Raw genomic sequence first — 13517 nt, forward strand, 5'->3', positions numbered from 1 at the left:
CCTATCTATATATGTATATTTATTCTCTTTTTTTTTTTTTTTTTTTTTTTGCAGAACTATAATATTTCAAAACAAATGGGAAAAAATTACAGCTTAGTATTCACTGTTATCTGGTGGTACAGAGTCAGACCGTCTCAACCATAGACATAATATACGTAGACGCCTCATAGACTGATGCTGCCTGTTGGAGCTGACGTATCAGCACGGCCGCCATCTTGGATGGGTCTCCAATGCCCCCACATTGCATTTACTTCGACTGAAGAAGGTGTATATCCCCAACTACAATAATCATAACTCCCCGAATTTTTATGTCTATGGTCTCAACTCCACACAGAAACAAGGCCTGTGGCATGACGTCCCTATGCTGCCGTAAAGCGAAGCAGAACACGGCAGCAGCTTGAAGCTGGGGGCCGAATGTCTGCGGTGTGGAGGTATTTTAAAGTTGATGACAAAAACATTGCGATTGCAAACTGTGAGATATGCAAACTTGGGATTTCAAGAGGTGGCAAGGACATGGCTAACATCCTTGATGAGAACAGGAACAGGCTCAAACCTGACAAGGTAGAGATGTTGGTTTTCATCAAGAAAAACGTACATTTCCTTCTGTGAAGCCAGAGGAGGAGAGTGACAATTAGGAGTGCAGTTCCGAAAAGCACATTACTGGCCTTACTTTATAACTCTGTGGCACTTTTATTTGCTTATATGTTTACATGCCTGCCAGGTATTTCAAGTTGAGCTGCTGCTCGTTTTATATTAGACATTGTTGCACTAAAGTCTAATGGGAGGAATTTGTTTATTACTTGATTACTTTTTTTTGTTCATGCTACCTCACAGAAGTGCTCTGTTTATAAGTGTTAAATGATAGAATAAATAAAAAATCAGGGACATCTTGGATCTGTTTCTTCGCCGTTCTTACTGCTCTTACTGTAGAAGTATCGGATCGGGACTCAAAATCAAATGACTCAGTCTCGGACTCGAGGGCAAAAAAACCTTATTATTTACTCAAGGTTTTTCACCTTGAGTAAATAATAAGGGCAGACCTTACCAATCAGGAACTGATGTCTGCATTGTAGTTTGTTTGCACCCAAGAGACAAGTTTGTTGGCAGCCAAAATCATCTTTTGAGATGTTTTGGTCGCAAAATTCAAGGTATGAACGGTTGTGAAACCACCAAGAGAGGAGGGACAGTGCTATGTTTTAAGTGTTATGGTGTTCAGAACAAACCTGAAGTGAACTGCTGGGGCAACATGAAAGATAAAAGATGTCAATAGATGTACTTTTATATTGTGAGAAGCAAATCTGTACAAGACGAAATTCTCTTAACTCGAGTGATTCATTTGTATGACACTTGTTACACTGTAGTTGCAGCCTATCAACAGTGAATTCCTTCTGACAGAACTTGGAATTAGAAGATATATGAATGAATGAGAGTGATCTAATAAATAATGGAGGACAAACTTTACATAGTTGTCTGTTGGTTTCTGGAGCTGTATGATTACAGCTGTTGTCTGCAAAGAAGCAACTGAAAAAGTTATCGAGAAGAAAAGTGAGTGAAGCCATTGGACTGCCAGGTAAGTTTTGAAAATGTGTATGAATGCACAAAACTTTTTACTACCTACATTACTTGCTACACATACCCAAAACATGTTCTATTCCATGTTTGACCACAAGGTCTACAAGTACATAACAGCTAGTGGGAAATTCTAAAAAGACTTGCAGATGTAAGGCTGTTTTTGGTGGGATAAATTATCTCTGGTGTTTGGTCAAATCAGTACCTAGTGAAGCTGTTTTCTGCAATGCTGGTGAGGTTTTGCTTCTGCAAAAACATTGGAGCAAATTTCCAAGTAGGCCCAATGTTGTTAAATCAACCACAAATTAAAAATCTTTAGGTCAGTCTTCTCACTTAAAGAAAAATCATGTCACAAGGTACTTCATTGTTGATGGTAAAAACAAATGTGGCCAAGGTGCATGGTATCTGTGGACCCTTCTTTCTGACAGGCAGATAATCTGTTTACAAAATAATTTAAAAAATACTGTATTGGCTGAATATGTGCAAGTAAAGTAAGGTAAATTTTTGCTTTGCATCTGGTCTGAACTTACCATAAGGTTGTTAATACCTGAGGGCACCTACTCTGTTTAAAGGTGTTTTTTCCTTCAGGTATCTCTTACCTAAAACGTACTATGAATCATTGAGACTCTTCCCAAGGGTTTCACACCATTAGCACCTTGAATCTTGTGACTAAAACATCTCACATGCTGGTTAAACAGATAAACAGCTCACATGACCGATGACCTAAATGCTTCCGTGAAGGAGTATGTGGATCAGTGACACACATGGGACCTCAACCACTCTCAAAGTGTGAATGCAGTTTTGTAGCCTGAAACTCCACCAAATGAAATTAAGATTATTAAGATTTTGAAGATGACGATATTTTTTACCTTTTTAAAACAATCTTAATCAATCATATGACTATTTAATCATAAATACAAGTATGTAGTAAGTTAATTAAAATATCTATTAAAGTCAGTGTAAAATAAATTCAGAGATTTGCATGGAAACATACGTTAAAAGGTCAAGAACTGTGTGGGTGGTTAAAGCGTTTAGGTCTAAAATCGTAATTCCATGATGTAGAGTGCTTAAGTATATAAGGCAAGTAAAAGCTGACCTCACCCCTACACTCACATAATATAGAAAGGCCTTTTATAGTGCTTTAGCCTTGGACTAACAACTAGCTAGCTAACTGTTCTGCTTTCATCAGGGAAATTTTTCATCCCTGGATGCCAGATTTTGCAGAACTTAGAAGATTGAAGAAGTTAACCATCTTGAACCGTGGTTGTTGCAGACTTTATAAGCATGTATTGGAATTACGCACTGTGGATTCATTTTTAGAAGAGCCAGCACCACAATTAGGAGGTTTCCACACTACTCAGAGAGCCAAAGTTTTAATTGTAATTATAATCTACAGACACTTAGTGGATTGGGTTATTTGCATCCGCTCAGTAATAGAGAGTTCTGGATTGCTTCCAAGAACCCCCTCATTTGGCCTGGTACTTAAAAAAAAAACTGACTGTGAACAATGTGAACAATAACAATGCAGAACAGCTGTAGCTCAGGAGACTACCTTCCCCAGACCACATGTTGAAGTGCTGTTGGGCCCCATGTTGTCTTTAATGCGTTCATCAGCTTGTGAATGTCTGTGATAGATTGAAAAAAAACAGTGCTTTATCTGTACTACTGTTTTGTGAGTGAAAAGGGTGAGTGTGGCTTGTTGTGTTAAAGAACTTTTAGTGGTCAAGAAATACTAAAAAAGTGCTGTAAATGTAGTCCATTTACCATTCACAGTCAACCTTGAAAGCAATGGTGAACATGAAACATCCCACTGTTTCATATAGCCCAACCCTGTCGTTACTCATCATTGCATGCCAGTAGCCTCTTTCACACATGGGGTGCACAAAAAAAGACATCTTTGTTAACCCGCCGCTGTTCCTCCTCGTAATTCACACATGGCAAATAGAGGAGGATCAGACCTGTATTGCTACTGTATGTGCTTACACACAGTCTGAATCAAAGAATCAGCTGAGTGATGTCACTATTGGTTAGAGCGGCATCTTCAACAATGTCGGTTTGATGTGGTGTAAGGACACATGAGGCAAGATCATTTCCCCTGTATTACGTCTTCCCTTGCAGCTATATCAGCCGCAGATCAACTTCAACCCCCGTTCTAACTCTGTACTTTCACACTTGACTTGATGCACAATAAAGGTGCATCAGTCTTGGATTGAAAGGGATTTGTGAAAGAGGCTTGTGAAACAACATTGGCTATAGTATGATGTCATACTGTAGCTCATAAGAGCATTGCGCAGCAAAACAATGAAATCTGGCATTATCAAACAACACATCCCATGCTAGTATCAAATTTGTTGATGAAAACAAAGCACAATTCATGATGAGCCTTTTTAAAGGATGCTTCATATGCACGTTAAGTTATTGGAAAAGGGGGGGGGGGGGGTTGTGGCCAGAGGCAAGGTACACCCTGGGCAGGTCTAAGGACAAGACAAACAACCTGCATGCTCACACTTACTCTGTGGGTCAATTTAGAATTACTGATCAACTTAACATCCATGTCTCTGGACTGTGCGAGGAAGCTCAAGTACTCGTAGTGAACCCCCACATGCACAGGGAGAACATTGAATGTGTGAGATTTTAAATGGAAACCAGCTTGCTGTGAGGCAGCAGTGCTAAAAAACACCATTGTGCAGCCCCTGATGTAATCATATGCTTACAATATAAAGAAAGTTAGGGATGTAGTTCTCCCGGCACAGATAAATCCTATCCGTTTTCTTGTTTAATTAGAGTGCAAACAGCAGTTTATGTGTAATGGTGTCCTGATAAATGACAGTTTGAACCTAATTTTCCTATCCCGTGTCTTTACCCATCCCCTACCATTTATTCTTACCCTAGGAAATGTGGCGCAAACCCTGGGGTTGAACACCGCTATCCCGCCTCCCCCTCCACCCCTGCCACCCGGCCTCACTATGACATCTGCAACTGCCAACCAGACCATCACCCCCACCATACCAGCCAGCCAACCTCCTCTACCCCCACCTCCTCCACTGCCTCCAGCACTGACACCAAGCGGGACCCCCCCTCCTCCGCCAGTTCCACCTCCTCCCCTTGGAGTCCCACTACCGCCCCCTGCGCCTCCTCTTCCTGCTGGACAGTTCCTTCCTGCAGAGGACCGCCCCCTCTCAGGCCTGGCTGCTGCCCTTGCTGGAGCCAAGCTGCGCAAAGTGCCACGTGTGAGTGGCTCACTGGCTTGCTGACTATTTGAGACCCTTATATATATATCTCTTCCAAAGTGAACCGTTTGAGATACAGTATTTGAAAAAAACAGTAGTTTTTTTTTCAAATACTATTAATTTATTTGCTAATTATGCCTACACATGAGTTTCCATTGTTAGCGTTGCATTATTGGTATTCAGTAAGGTACTTTTACATAAACTGTATACAGTCACGGCCACAATTATTGGCACTCCTGGAGTTTTTACAGAAAATGCGCCATTTCTCCAAGAAGATTATTGCAATTAGAAATATTTTAGTGTCCATCCATCCATCCATCCATCATCTACCACTTCTCCGGGGATCGGGTCAGGTTGGCAGCAGCTTGAGCAGAGAAGCCCAGACGTCCCCGTCCCCTTTCTCTTCCAGCTCTTCCAGGGGGACTCCAAGACGTTCCCAGGTCAGCCGAGAGACATAGTCTCTCCAACGTGTCCTGGGTCTTCCCCAGGGTCTCCTCCCAGTGGGACGTGCCTCACCAGGGAGGCGTCCAGGAGGCATCCTAACCAGATGCCCGAGCCACCTCATCTGACTTCTCTCGATGCGGAGGTGCAGCGGTTCTACTCCGAGCCCCTCCCGGATGACCGAGCTTCTCATCCTATCTCTACGGGAGAGCCCAGACACCCTGCGGAGGAAGCCCATTTTGGCCGCTTGTATTCGCAATCTTGTCCTTTCGGTCACTACCAACAGCTCGTGACCATAGGTAGGAACGTAGATTGACCGGTTAATTGAGAGGTTCGCCTTCTGGCTCAGCTCCTTCTTTACCATGACAGGCCGATGCAGAGCCCGCATAACTGCAGACGCCGCATCGATCAGCCTGTCAATCTCCCGCTCCATTCGTCCCTCACTCGTGAACAAGACCCAGAGACACTTGAACTCCTCCACTCTGGGGAGGATTTCATTCCCAACCCGGAGAGGGCATTCCACCCTCTTCGGCTGAGGACCATGGTTTTGGATTTGGAGGTGCTGATTCTCATCCCAGCCGTTTCACACTCAGTGAGATCACGGCCTGATGACGCTAACAGAACCACATCATCCGCAAAAAGCAGGGAACCAATTCTGAGGTCGCCAAACCGGACCCCCTCAACACCCTGGCTGCACCTAGAAATTCTGTCCATAAAGATTATGAACAGAATTGGTGACAAAGTGCAGCCCTGAAGGAGTCCAACCATCACCTGAAACACAGATGTGTCAAATGTGTCAAATTTGGCTTTTTTTTATCAGTTTTTTTGTATTGTTCCAATGCACAAAGGGGACATAAACATGCATATACCAGAATATTTCTAATTGCAATAATCTTCTGGGAGAAATGCATTTTCTGGAAAAATTTCGGCCTTGACTGTGTATAGACACACAGCTTTCACACAGGAACGTCATATGGAATCCTATCCAATCACTTATATTGAAATATTCATAAGTACACATCACATTCGTGCAAGATCTCACACACTCAGTCACCATCTGTCACATTTCATCTTTGGCTCAGAGGTGTTTATCATATAAGATTCAAAATGTCTGCCTATGACAAAATACACAAATCAACCACAAATTTGACAAAACACAAAAAAAATAATAATAATTGTATCTTTATTTAGTTATGGTTTTGCAGATAAACACAATAAAAATTTGTTTTTAAATATTTACCTTTGATTGTCCTCCAGAGTGATGATGCAGGGACAGTTTTGGCAGCAGCCATATCGGGGGCTGCAGGGACCACAGGGGCTAAATCTGAAGCCAGGGGCAACGGGCCTCTGGCTGCAGGAGGAGGACTTATGGAGGAGATGAGCGCCTTACTGGCAAGGAGGTAGAGACACACCATGTATTACTACTGAAAAGTCTAGATCAGAGACTATTTTTAGTTCTTATGTTTGTATTAATTTTATTTGAGATATGTGTAGCAGCACTTACTAGTTCTCATTTACCCTTGGAAAAAATTGCAGTGTGCTGAAACCGATGGATGGTAAAACCGCTGTTCATGCTTAGGAGAAAAACAATTTTTTTCTCACTGTGCTTGGGCTTTATATTTTCCAGGAGAAAAATTGCAGAGAAGGGTTCTTCACCTGAACCTGACCAGAGATCAGTAAGTATCACTTAGTTTGGCTTCATGTCTGCTTTATCGGAGTCTTGATTTTAGTTCACAGTATCATTAAATTTCTGCTCATTGCTGAAACACACAATAGCGAGTTATAGATAGTGAGTATTTTTGACTTTTCAAATCCCTTATCTGTTTGCCTAACAGGAGGAGGGTGAGATAAACATGACCCCAAAAGTTTCAGCTTGTAGCACACCAGGTGAGTGTTGGTGTTTGGGGACACACACGATGCCCCATATGCTCCATTTGTAGTTACAACAGTTGTTTGAAATGTGTTTCTTTTATTGATTTTAACTCCTAAACATCATGACACTTGGTAAAAGTAGCAAGCAGCTAGGTTTCAATGAATGAACAAATCAATCAATCACTTAATTCGTCCTGAGGGGCAATTTGAATGACAAGGAAAAGCGAATGTCAGCTTACACACACAGTAAAATATATAAATATAAAGGAACATGAAAGCAACGAAAACATTTCGACAGTATTGTGCACCACTTTGGCAGTCCTAATCGTGTGACCTCTAAATTGCAGCTATTTGAACTTAAAAAATGCAGTTTGTTTAAAAAAAGACAAAAAGAAAAGTGCAGTTGTTCAATTAGTGCAGTTCATATTTTACTTCAAATTTTTTTTATTGAGTTTTCAAAAAAACTGTAGTGAGAAAAAACAAAACAAAACAGAAACTGAACAAGAGATAAAATAGACACAATTGCATGAATGCCATACATGGATCCCATCTCCAGTGTGTGTCGTATATAATATAATATAAATATTCATATAATAATGAATAATATATTTCATATACAATTTGTTACATTTTCAATAGTCAGCCCATGTACAGATACATGCCAAAAAAAAAAAAAAAACTAGTCAGCAAGCTAGTAATGTTGAGAGTACTATGAAGTCTGAATGATGTTTTGATAGCCCGCTGTTGCCAGGGGTAACCCTGAATACTGAGATGACTGGATCTGGCTCAATTCTTGTTTTACAAATATAAGAGAATGTATTGAAAATCTCTGACCAGAATGTGTGTAGACATTTACTGGCAACTGTTTCCTCAAGAGAGGGGCCTGATAACTGAAGGCTCTGCCTCCCATTCTACTTTTAGAAACTCTGGGAACCACAAGTAAGCCTGCAGTTTGGGAGCGAAGTGCTCTGTTAGGAAAATATCTTACAATGAGATCTTTAAGATGTGATGGAGCTCGGTCATTAAGAGCTTTATATGTAAGGAGAAGAATCTTAAATTCTATTCTGAATTTAACAGGGAGCCAATGAAGAGAAGCTAAAACTGGAGAAATATGATCTCTGCTGTTAGTTCTCATCAGAACTCTGGCTGCAGCATTTTGGATCAGCTGAAGGCTTTTCAGAGAATATGTGGGACAGCCCAATAATAAAGAATTACAGTAGTCCAATCTTGAGGTAACAAATGCATGAATTAGTTTTTCTGCATCACTCAGACAAGATGTTCCTGATTTTAACAATATTACGAGGGTGAAAGAAGGCAGTCCTAGAAACCTGTTTTATATGCGAGTCAAATGATAAGTTCTGGTCAAAAATAACTCCAAGTTTCCTCACTGTAGAACAAGAAGCCAAGGAAATACCATCTAGAGTAACTATATAGTTGGACAATTTCTCCCTAGAGCGCTCAGGTCCAAAGATAACGACTTCAGTTTTGTCTGAATTTAGAAGCAGAGAGTTCTGAGTCATCCAGGTCTTTATGTCTTTAAGACATGCTTGTAGTCTGACCAACCTATTGGGTTCATCTGGTTTTATAGATAAGTACAGCTCAGTATCATCAGCATAGCAATGGAAATTTATGCCATGCTGTCTAATAATGTTACCTAATGGAAGCATGTATAAAGTGAAAAGAATGGGTCCAAGCACAGAACTCTGGGGAACTCCATGACTTACTCTGGTGTGTGAGGAAGATTTACAAGAACAAACTGAAATCTATCAGATAAATATGACTTAAACCAGCCTGATGCAGTTCCTTTAATCCCAATAACATGTTCAAGTCTGTGTAATAAGATACTGTGATCGACCGTATCAAATGCAGCACTGAGATCCAACAGGACAAGCACAGACACAAGTCCGCTATCAGAGGCTAAGAGGAGATCATTGGTAACTTTCAGCAGTGCAGTTTCTGTGCTATGATGCACTCTGAATCCTGACTGAAACTCTTCAAACAGATTATTTCTGTGTAAATGATCACAAAGCTGAGCTGCAACAATGTTTTCAAGAACTTTAGACAAAAAAGAGATTGGATATAGGTCGATAATTAGTGAACACTTATGAATCAAGAGTAGGTTTTTTTAAGTAAAGGTTTAATTACAGCAACCTTAAAAGTCTGAGGTACATATCCTGTCAACAAAGACAGATTGATCAAATCCAATATGGAAGTGTTAATTAATGGGAAAACCTCCTTGAACAGTCTGGTTGGGATTGGGTCTAAAACACAAGTTGATGGTTTAGAAGAGACTATTGCTGTTGTTAGTTCAGAGAGATCAACTGGACAGAAGCCATTTTATTAATAAAGAAGCTCATGAAATCATCACTGCTGAGAGTTAAAGGAATACCTGGCTCAGCAGAGCTCGGACTCTTAGTCAGACTGGCTACAGTGCTGAAAAGAAACCTGGGATTATTCTTATTCTCTTCTATCAATGATGAATAATAAGCAGTTCTAGCTTTACGAAGGGCTTTCTTATACGTTATTAAACTATCTTTCCAGACTAACTGAGACTCTTCTAAATTAGAGGAACGCCACTGCCTCTCCAGCTTTCTTGCAGTCTGCTTTAAAGCACGCAGCTGTGAATTATACCAAGGAGCCAACCTCTTCTGACTGATTAACTTCCTTTTCAGAGGGGCAACATTGTCCAGTGCTGTACGCATTGAAACTATAGTGCTGTCAACAAGAGAGTCAAGTGCTCCTGGAGTAAAGTTTAGGTAGTTGTCCTCTGTCATATCTGCACATGGCAGTGAAGAAAAGAATGATGGAATTAATTCTTTAAATCTGGTTACAGCATCCTCTGATAGACACCTTCTATTATCATCTATTTACATATAGAAGGCTTAGGCTTCTATATATAAATTTCTTCTCAGAAGCTGTATAGTCAAGTACAGTGAACCCTCGTTTTTCGCGGGGGTTACGTTCCAAAAAGAACCCGTGATAGGCGAAATCCGTGAAGTAGTAACCTTTATTTTTTTTACAATTATTATACAATGAAATACTCCATAATACATTGAAACCAAAGAACAAAACCTTTTTACAGGCCCAAGCATTTGTTTAAGAAATAAAAGTATTGTATAAACATTTTTTTTTACAAATAACTACTGTACTGTAAAATAATAATTTTAATCATCAATACGAACTGAAGGCTTCAAATTACGGAGATCAGCACCGCCCCACCGCGACCCGAGTCATTGGATTAGAACGGGAGAAAATGAAAAATGATAATGAAAAAAAATACAAAGTACAGTTGGACAAATAGTGACTCACGTGTATTTCACTGCTCTTCTGACTGACTCCCGTTTTGTCGACATTATGGGTTTTAGAGAAACTTGAAATTGCAAGAGAATTTGCAAACTTAAATTTGGCAAGCTGTTTTACGTACGTGTACATATTAAACCGCAACGTTATTGACACACAGGTAGAGAAGAAGCGGAGAGACTGTTTAGCCAATCAGAATGCAGAAGACAATGCACGATGCAAATCCATGAAGCAGCGAGACCGTGAAAGGTGAACCGCGCTATAGCGAGGGTTCACTGTAATGTAAACTCAAAGGTTATCAGAAAATGGTCAGATAAGACAGGGTTATGAGGGATCACTGTTAGCTGTTCACTCTCAATGCCATAAGTCAGCACAAGATCAAGGGTGTGATTAAGGCAGTGAGTCGGTCTGTGAACACTCTGAGAAAATCCAATAGAGTCTAATACAGAATTAAAGTTCATATTTAGGCTGTCATTTTCAACATCTACATGAATATTAAAGCTGCAGTCTGCAGGATTTGTTGTTGTCATGCGTAAAGTCCTACTTTTTGGCATTTTCAGAGTTTACATCATCTATCAGAACGCTTGAAGTTGAAAACGGTGACCTCCGTAGTCGCAAAATGCAAGAAATGCTTATTTTTTAACCGAAAAATAAAAAGTTATTCAACTTTCTGTCCCGCCCCATCAAAACACTTGAGAACTCGTGCACGTAGACGTGCACGCCAGTTGCGCTTACACGACTCCTCATTCATCAACTCACCTGTCATTTGCGATCATGGAAGACACAGTAAGTAGACTAGCCCGTAATGAAGTTCAATAGTCCAGATAAATAAGCGTGGGGACGAGCCTACCTTGTATCGCGCGTGCACAATCGGTGATTGACAGGCAGCAGAGCCCAGCTCATAACCTGATTGGTTACCTTTTACCGGTCCGGTCTGCAATTTTGTAAACAAACCTGCTGGCTTTGGAGGGACCAAGCGGGACATATAGGGGACCTAGAGAACTCTTTTTTTTTTGTATTGGGGTATTTAATGTACTACTTTCAGAATCCCCGGACAGTTCCAGCATTATGCTTGAAAAAGAGTTGCAGACTGCAGCTTTAAAGTCACCCACTACAATGACTTTATCTGTACTCAGCACTAACTGGGAAAAAAACTCTGAGAATGCAGACAGAAACTCAGAATAAGGGCCAGGTGGACAATACACAACAACAAACACAAGAGGTTTCTGGGATTTGAATTTCTGATTCTCAGTTTTTCCCAAAGTAGAAGAGCTCACGGGATTGATGCCGTCTCTCGTCATCAATTTTCTCCCCCAGTATTTTTACAACTGGTTTTAATTTATTCTTTGTCGGATCATTTCACATTACTTCCTTTCATGTCACTGCTCGTCACATTGGCTGAATGATTTCCCGTGTTACTCCATTTTTTTGACTCGGTTTTTCTTCGTGAGCATTTTATTAAAGCCTCAGACCATCTGCCAGCTTTTACCTCACTCTCTTCTTAGTCCTGCACTTGGGTCTGATGCTCCACAACTGTGACAACCTGAGGCAACGGTTTAGTTTGCTGGAAAAGGTCACTAGATTTTTTTACTCAAAGCAACAGAGGAGTTTCTCAGCTAGAAATGTGTGGGTGCATGGTACTGAATGACGACGAGAAATCTGCTAAAGGTAATCTTGCTGTGGTGTTAGTGGTTTCCAGATGCTTTTGTGGATTGTGTGCAGGATGAAAATCTTCCACCAGCGTGGTATGCAAACTACAGTGGAGCCAACAGGGAACAGGTATTGGAATTATTATCCGATCCGATCCCTTCCGATCAAGGCAGATGGACGGTTTTCTTGAGTCCCGTTCTGCTTGACGTTTCTACCTGTTAAAAGAGAGTTTTTCTTTTCCATTGTCGCCTTGTGACTGCTCAGGCTGGGGCACTAAATCGAAGAAAAGATCCGATGCAATCTGTTGTAATAATTGAAATTGTGTAAATTGGACATATTTTGATTTTGTTGAATTTGATTTGATTGGATTACGATTGCGTTACAATAATCAAAGTGTTTTTATTGATTTTTCTATTCAAACAACAAACATCCCATTAATAACAAAATAACAGGACTCAAGATATATATACAAATATCTGTCTCAACTATTGACAGATAACAAAAGACAAATCATCCTAATACAAAACATCAAACATACCACCACCCATGTGGCCCAGACACTCTAAAATAAATAAACAAATAGAAAATAACAACAATAATACAATAATAATAAAATAAAAATAAATACATGTATTTTAAAACAAATTTAAAAAAAAAAGGGGGGGGGGGCTATGTTGGAGCAGAGGAGAGCTCCTGTTCAAAATGAGAAATAAAAGGCTGCCAGATCTTAGAGAACGATTGCATTACAATGAACTTATTTTTTATAATGAAATGTATCTTAAATTCATTTGTTGTGATATTGCACCAAATAAATAAAACTGAACTAAATTTGATTGAATTGAATACACCCCCCGACTGCTCTGCTCAGTACCTTTAGTAACTTTTGCTGTTTTGCACCCAGGACCTGAAACCAGTTCTATCTCTTTTGACCCCCAAAGCTCTGGCTCCAGCACTGGAAAACTGGTGCGATACTGGTACCAACTCTTAGCTGGCCAAAGCAAGGACAGTCATTCCCAGATGTGAATGGGGATTATAGAGACTAATCACTGTAAATTTTGAGTTTAGTCCACTTAATTTCAGTGAGAACAATAAAAAACTGAGCCACAACATGAGTGTGAAGACAAAGCAGCAGAACAACATGAACTCAGTTTTCCTCTCCTGCTGTTTAATGTTTTAAGTATATTGCCCGCCCTGAACCAGTTTCTGGAGGCACTTTGGTCAAAAAGGGGTTCTGGAGTCTTTTAGAGAGATGCTGTTTCACCCAGGAGCTCTATTCAGTTTGGTCAATTTTGAGAGCTCGTACCCCTCCCACTGTATTAAAGATGGGGAAGAGTCACTCATTTTAAATGCAAAGGATGATTCAAGCTGGAGGCTGAGATGTGTATTTCAAGTGAAAATATTATTTTAAGTAAACTCCACCACCTCACAAACTCTGGATGCTTGGTTGTACTTAAC

At 40.3% G+C, this 13517-nt stretch overlaps 1 protein-coding gene across 5 annotated transcripts in view; it reads left to right on the forward strand.

Annotated features, from left to right (window-relative positions):
* enah (ENAH actin regulator) overlaps nucleotides 1–13517 on the forward strand; it is a 116913-nt gene that overhangs the window by 87691 nt on the left and 15705 nt on the right. For all 5 annotated transcript variants that reach the window (XM_075459702.1, XM_075459701.1, XM_075459700.1 and 2 more), the window contains 4 exons: nucleotides 4462–4799; nucleotides 6498–6640; nucleotides 6868–6916; nucleotides 7076–7127. In XM_075459702.1, coding sequence (XP_075315817.1) covers nucleotides 4462–4799; nucleotides 6498–6640; nucleotides 6868–6916; nucleotides 7076–7127 — 582 coding nt within the window. The remainder of the gene's footprint in view (nucleotides 1–4461; nucleotides 4800–6497; nucleotides 6641–6867; nucleotides 6917–7075; nucleotides 7128–13517) is intronic.

The sequence above is a fragment of the Odontesthes bonariensis genome, chromosome 24 (genome assembly GCF_027942865.1).
Source record: "Odontesthes bonariensis isolate fOdoBon6 chromosome 24, fOdoBon6.hap1, whole genome shotgun sequence".
Taxonomy (NCBI): Eukaryota; Metazoa; Chordata; class Actinopteri; order Atheriniformes; family Atherinopsidae; genus Odontesthes; species Odontesthes bonariensis.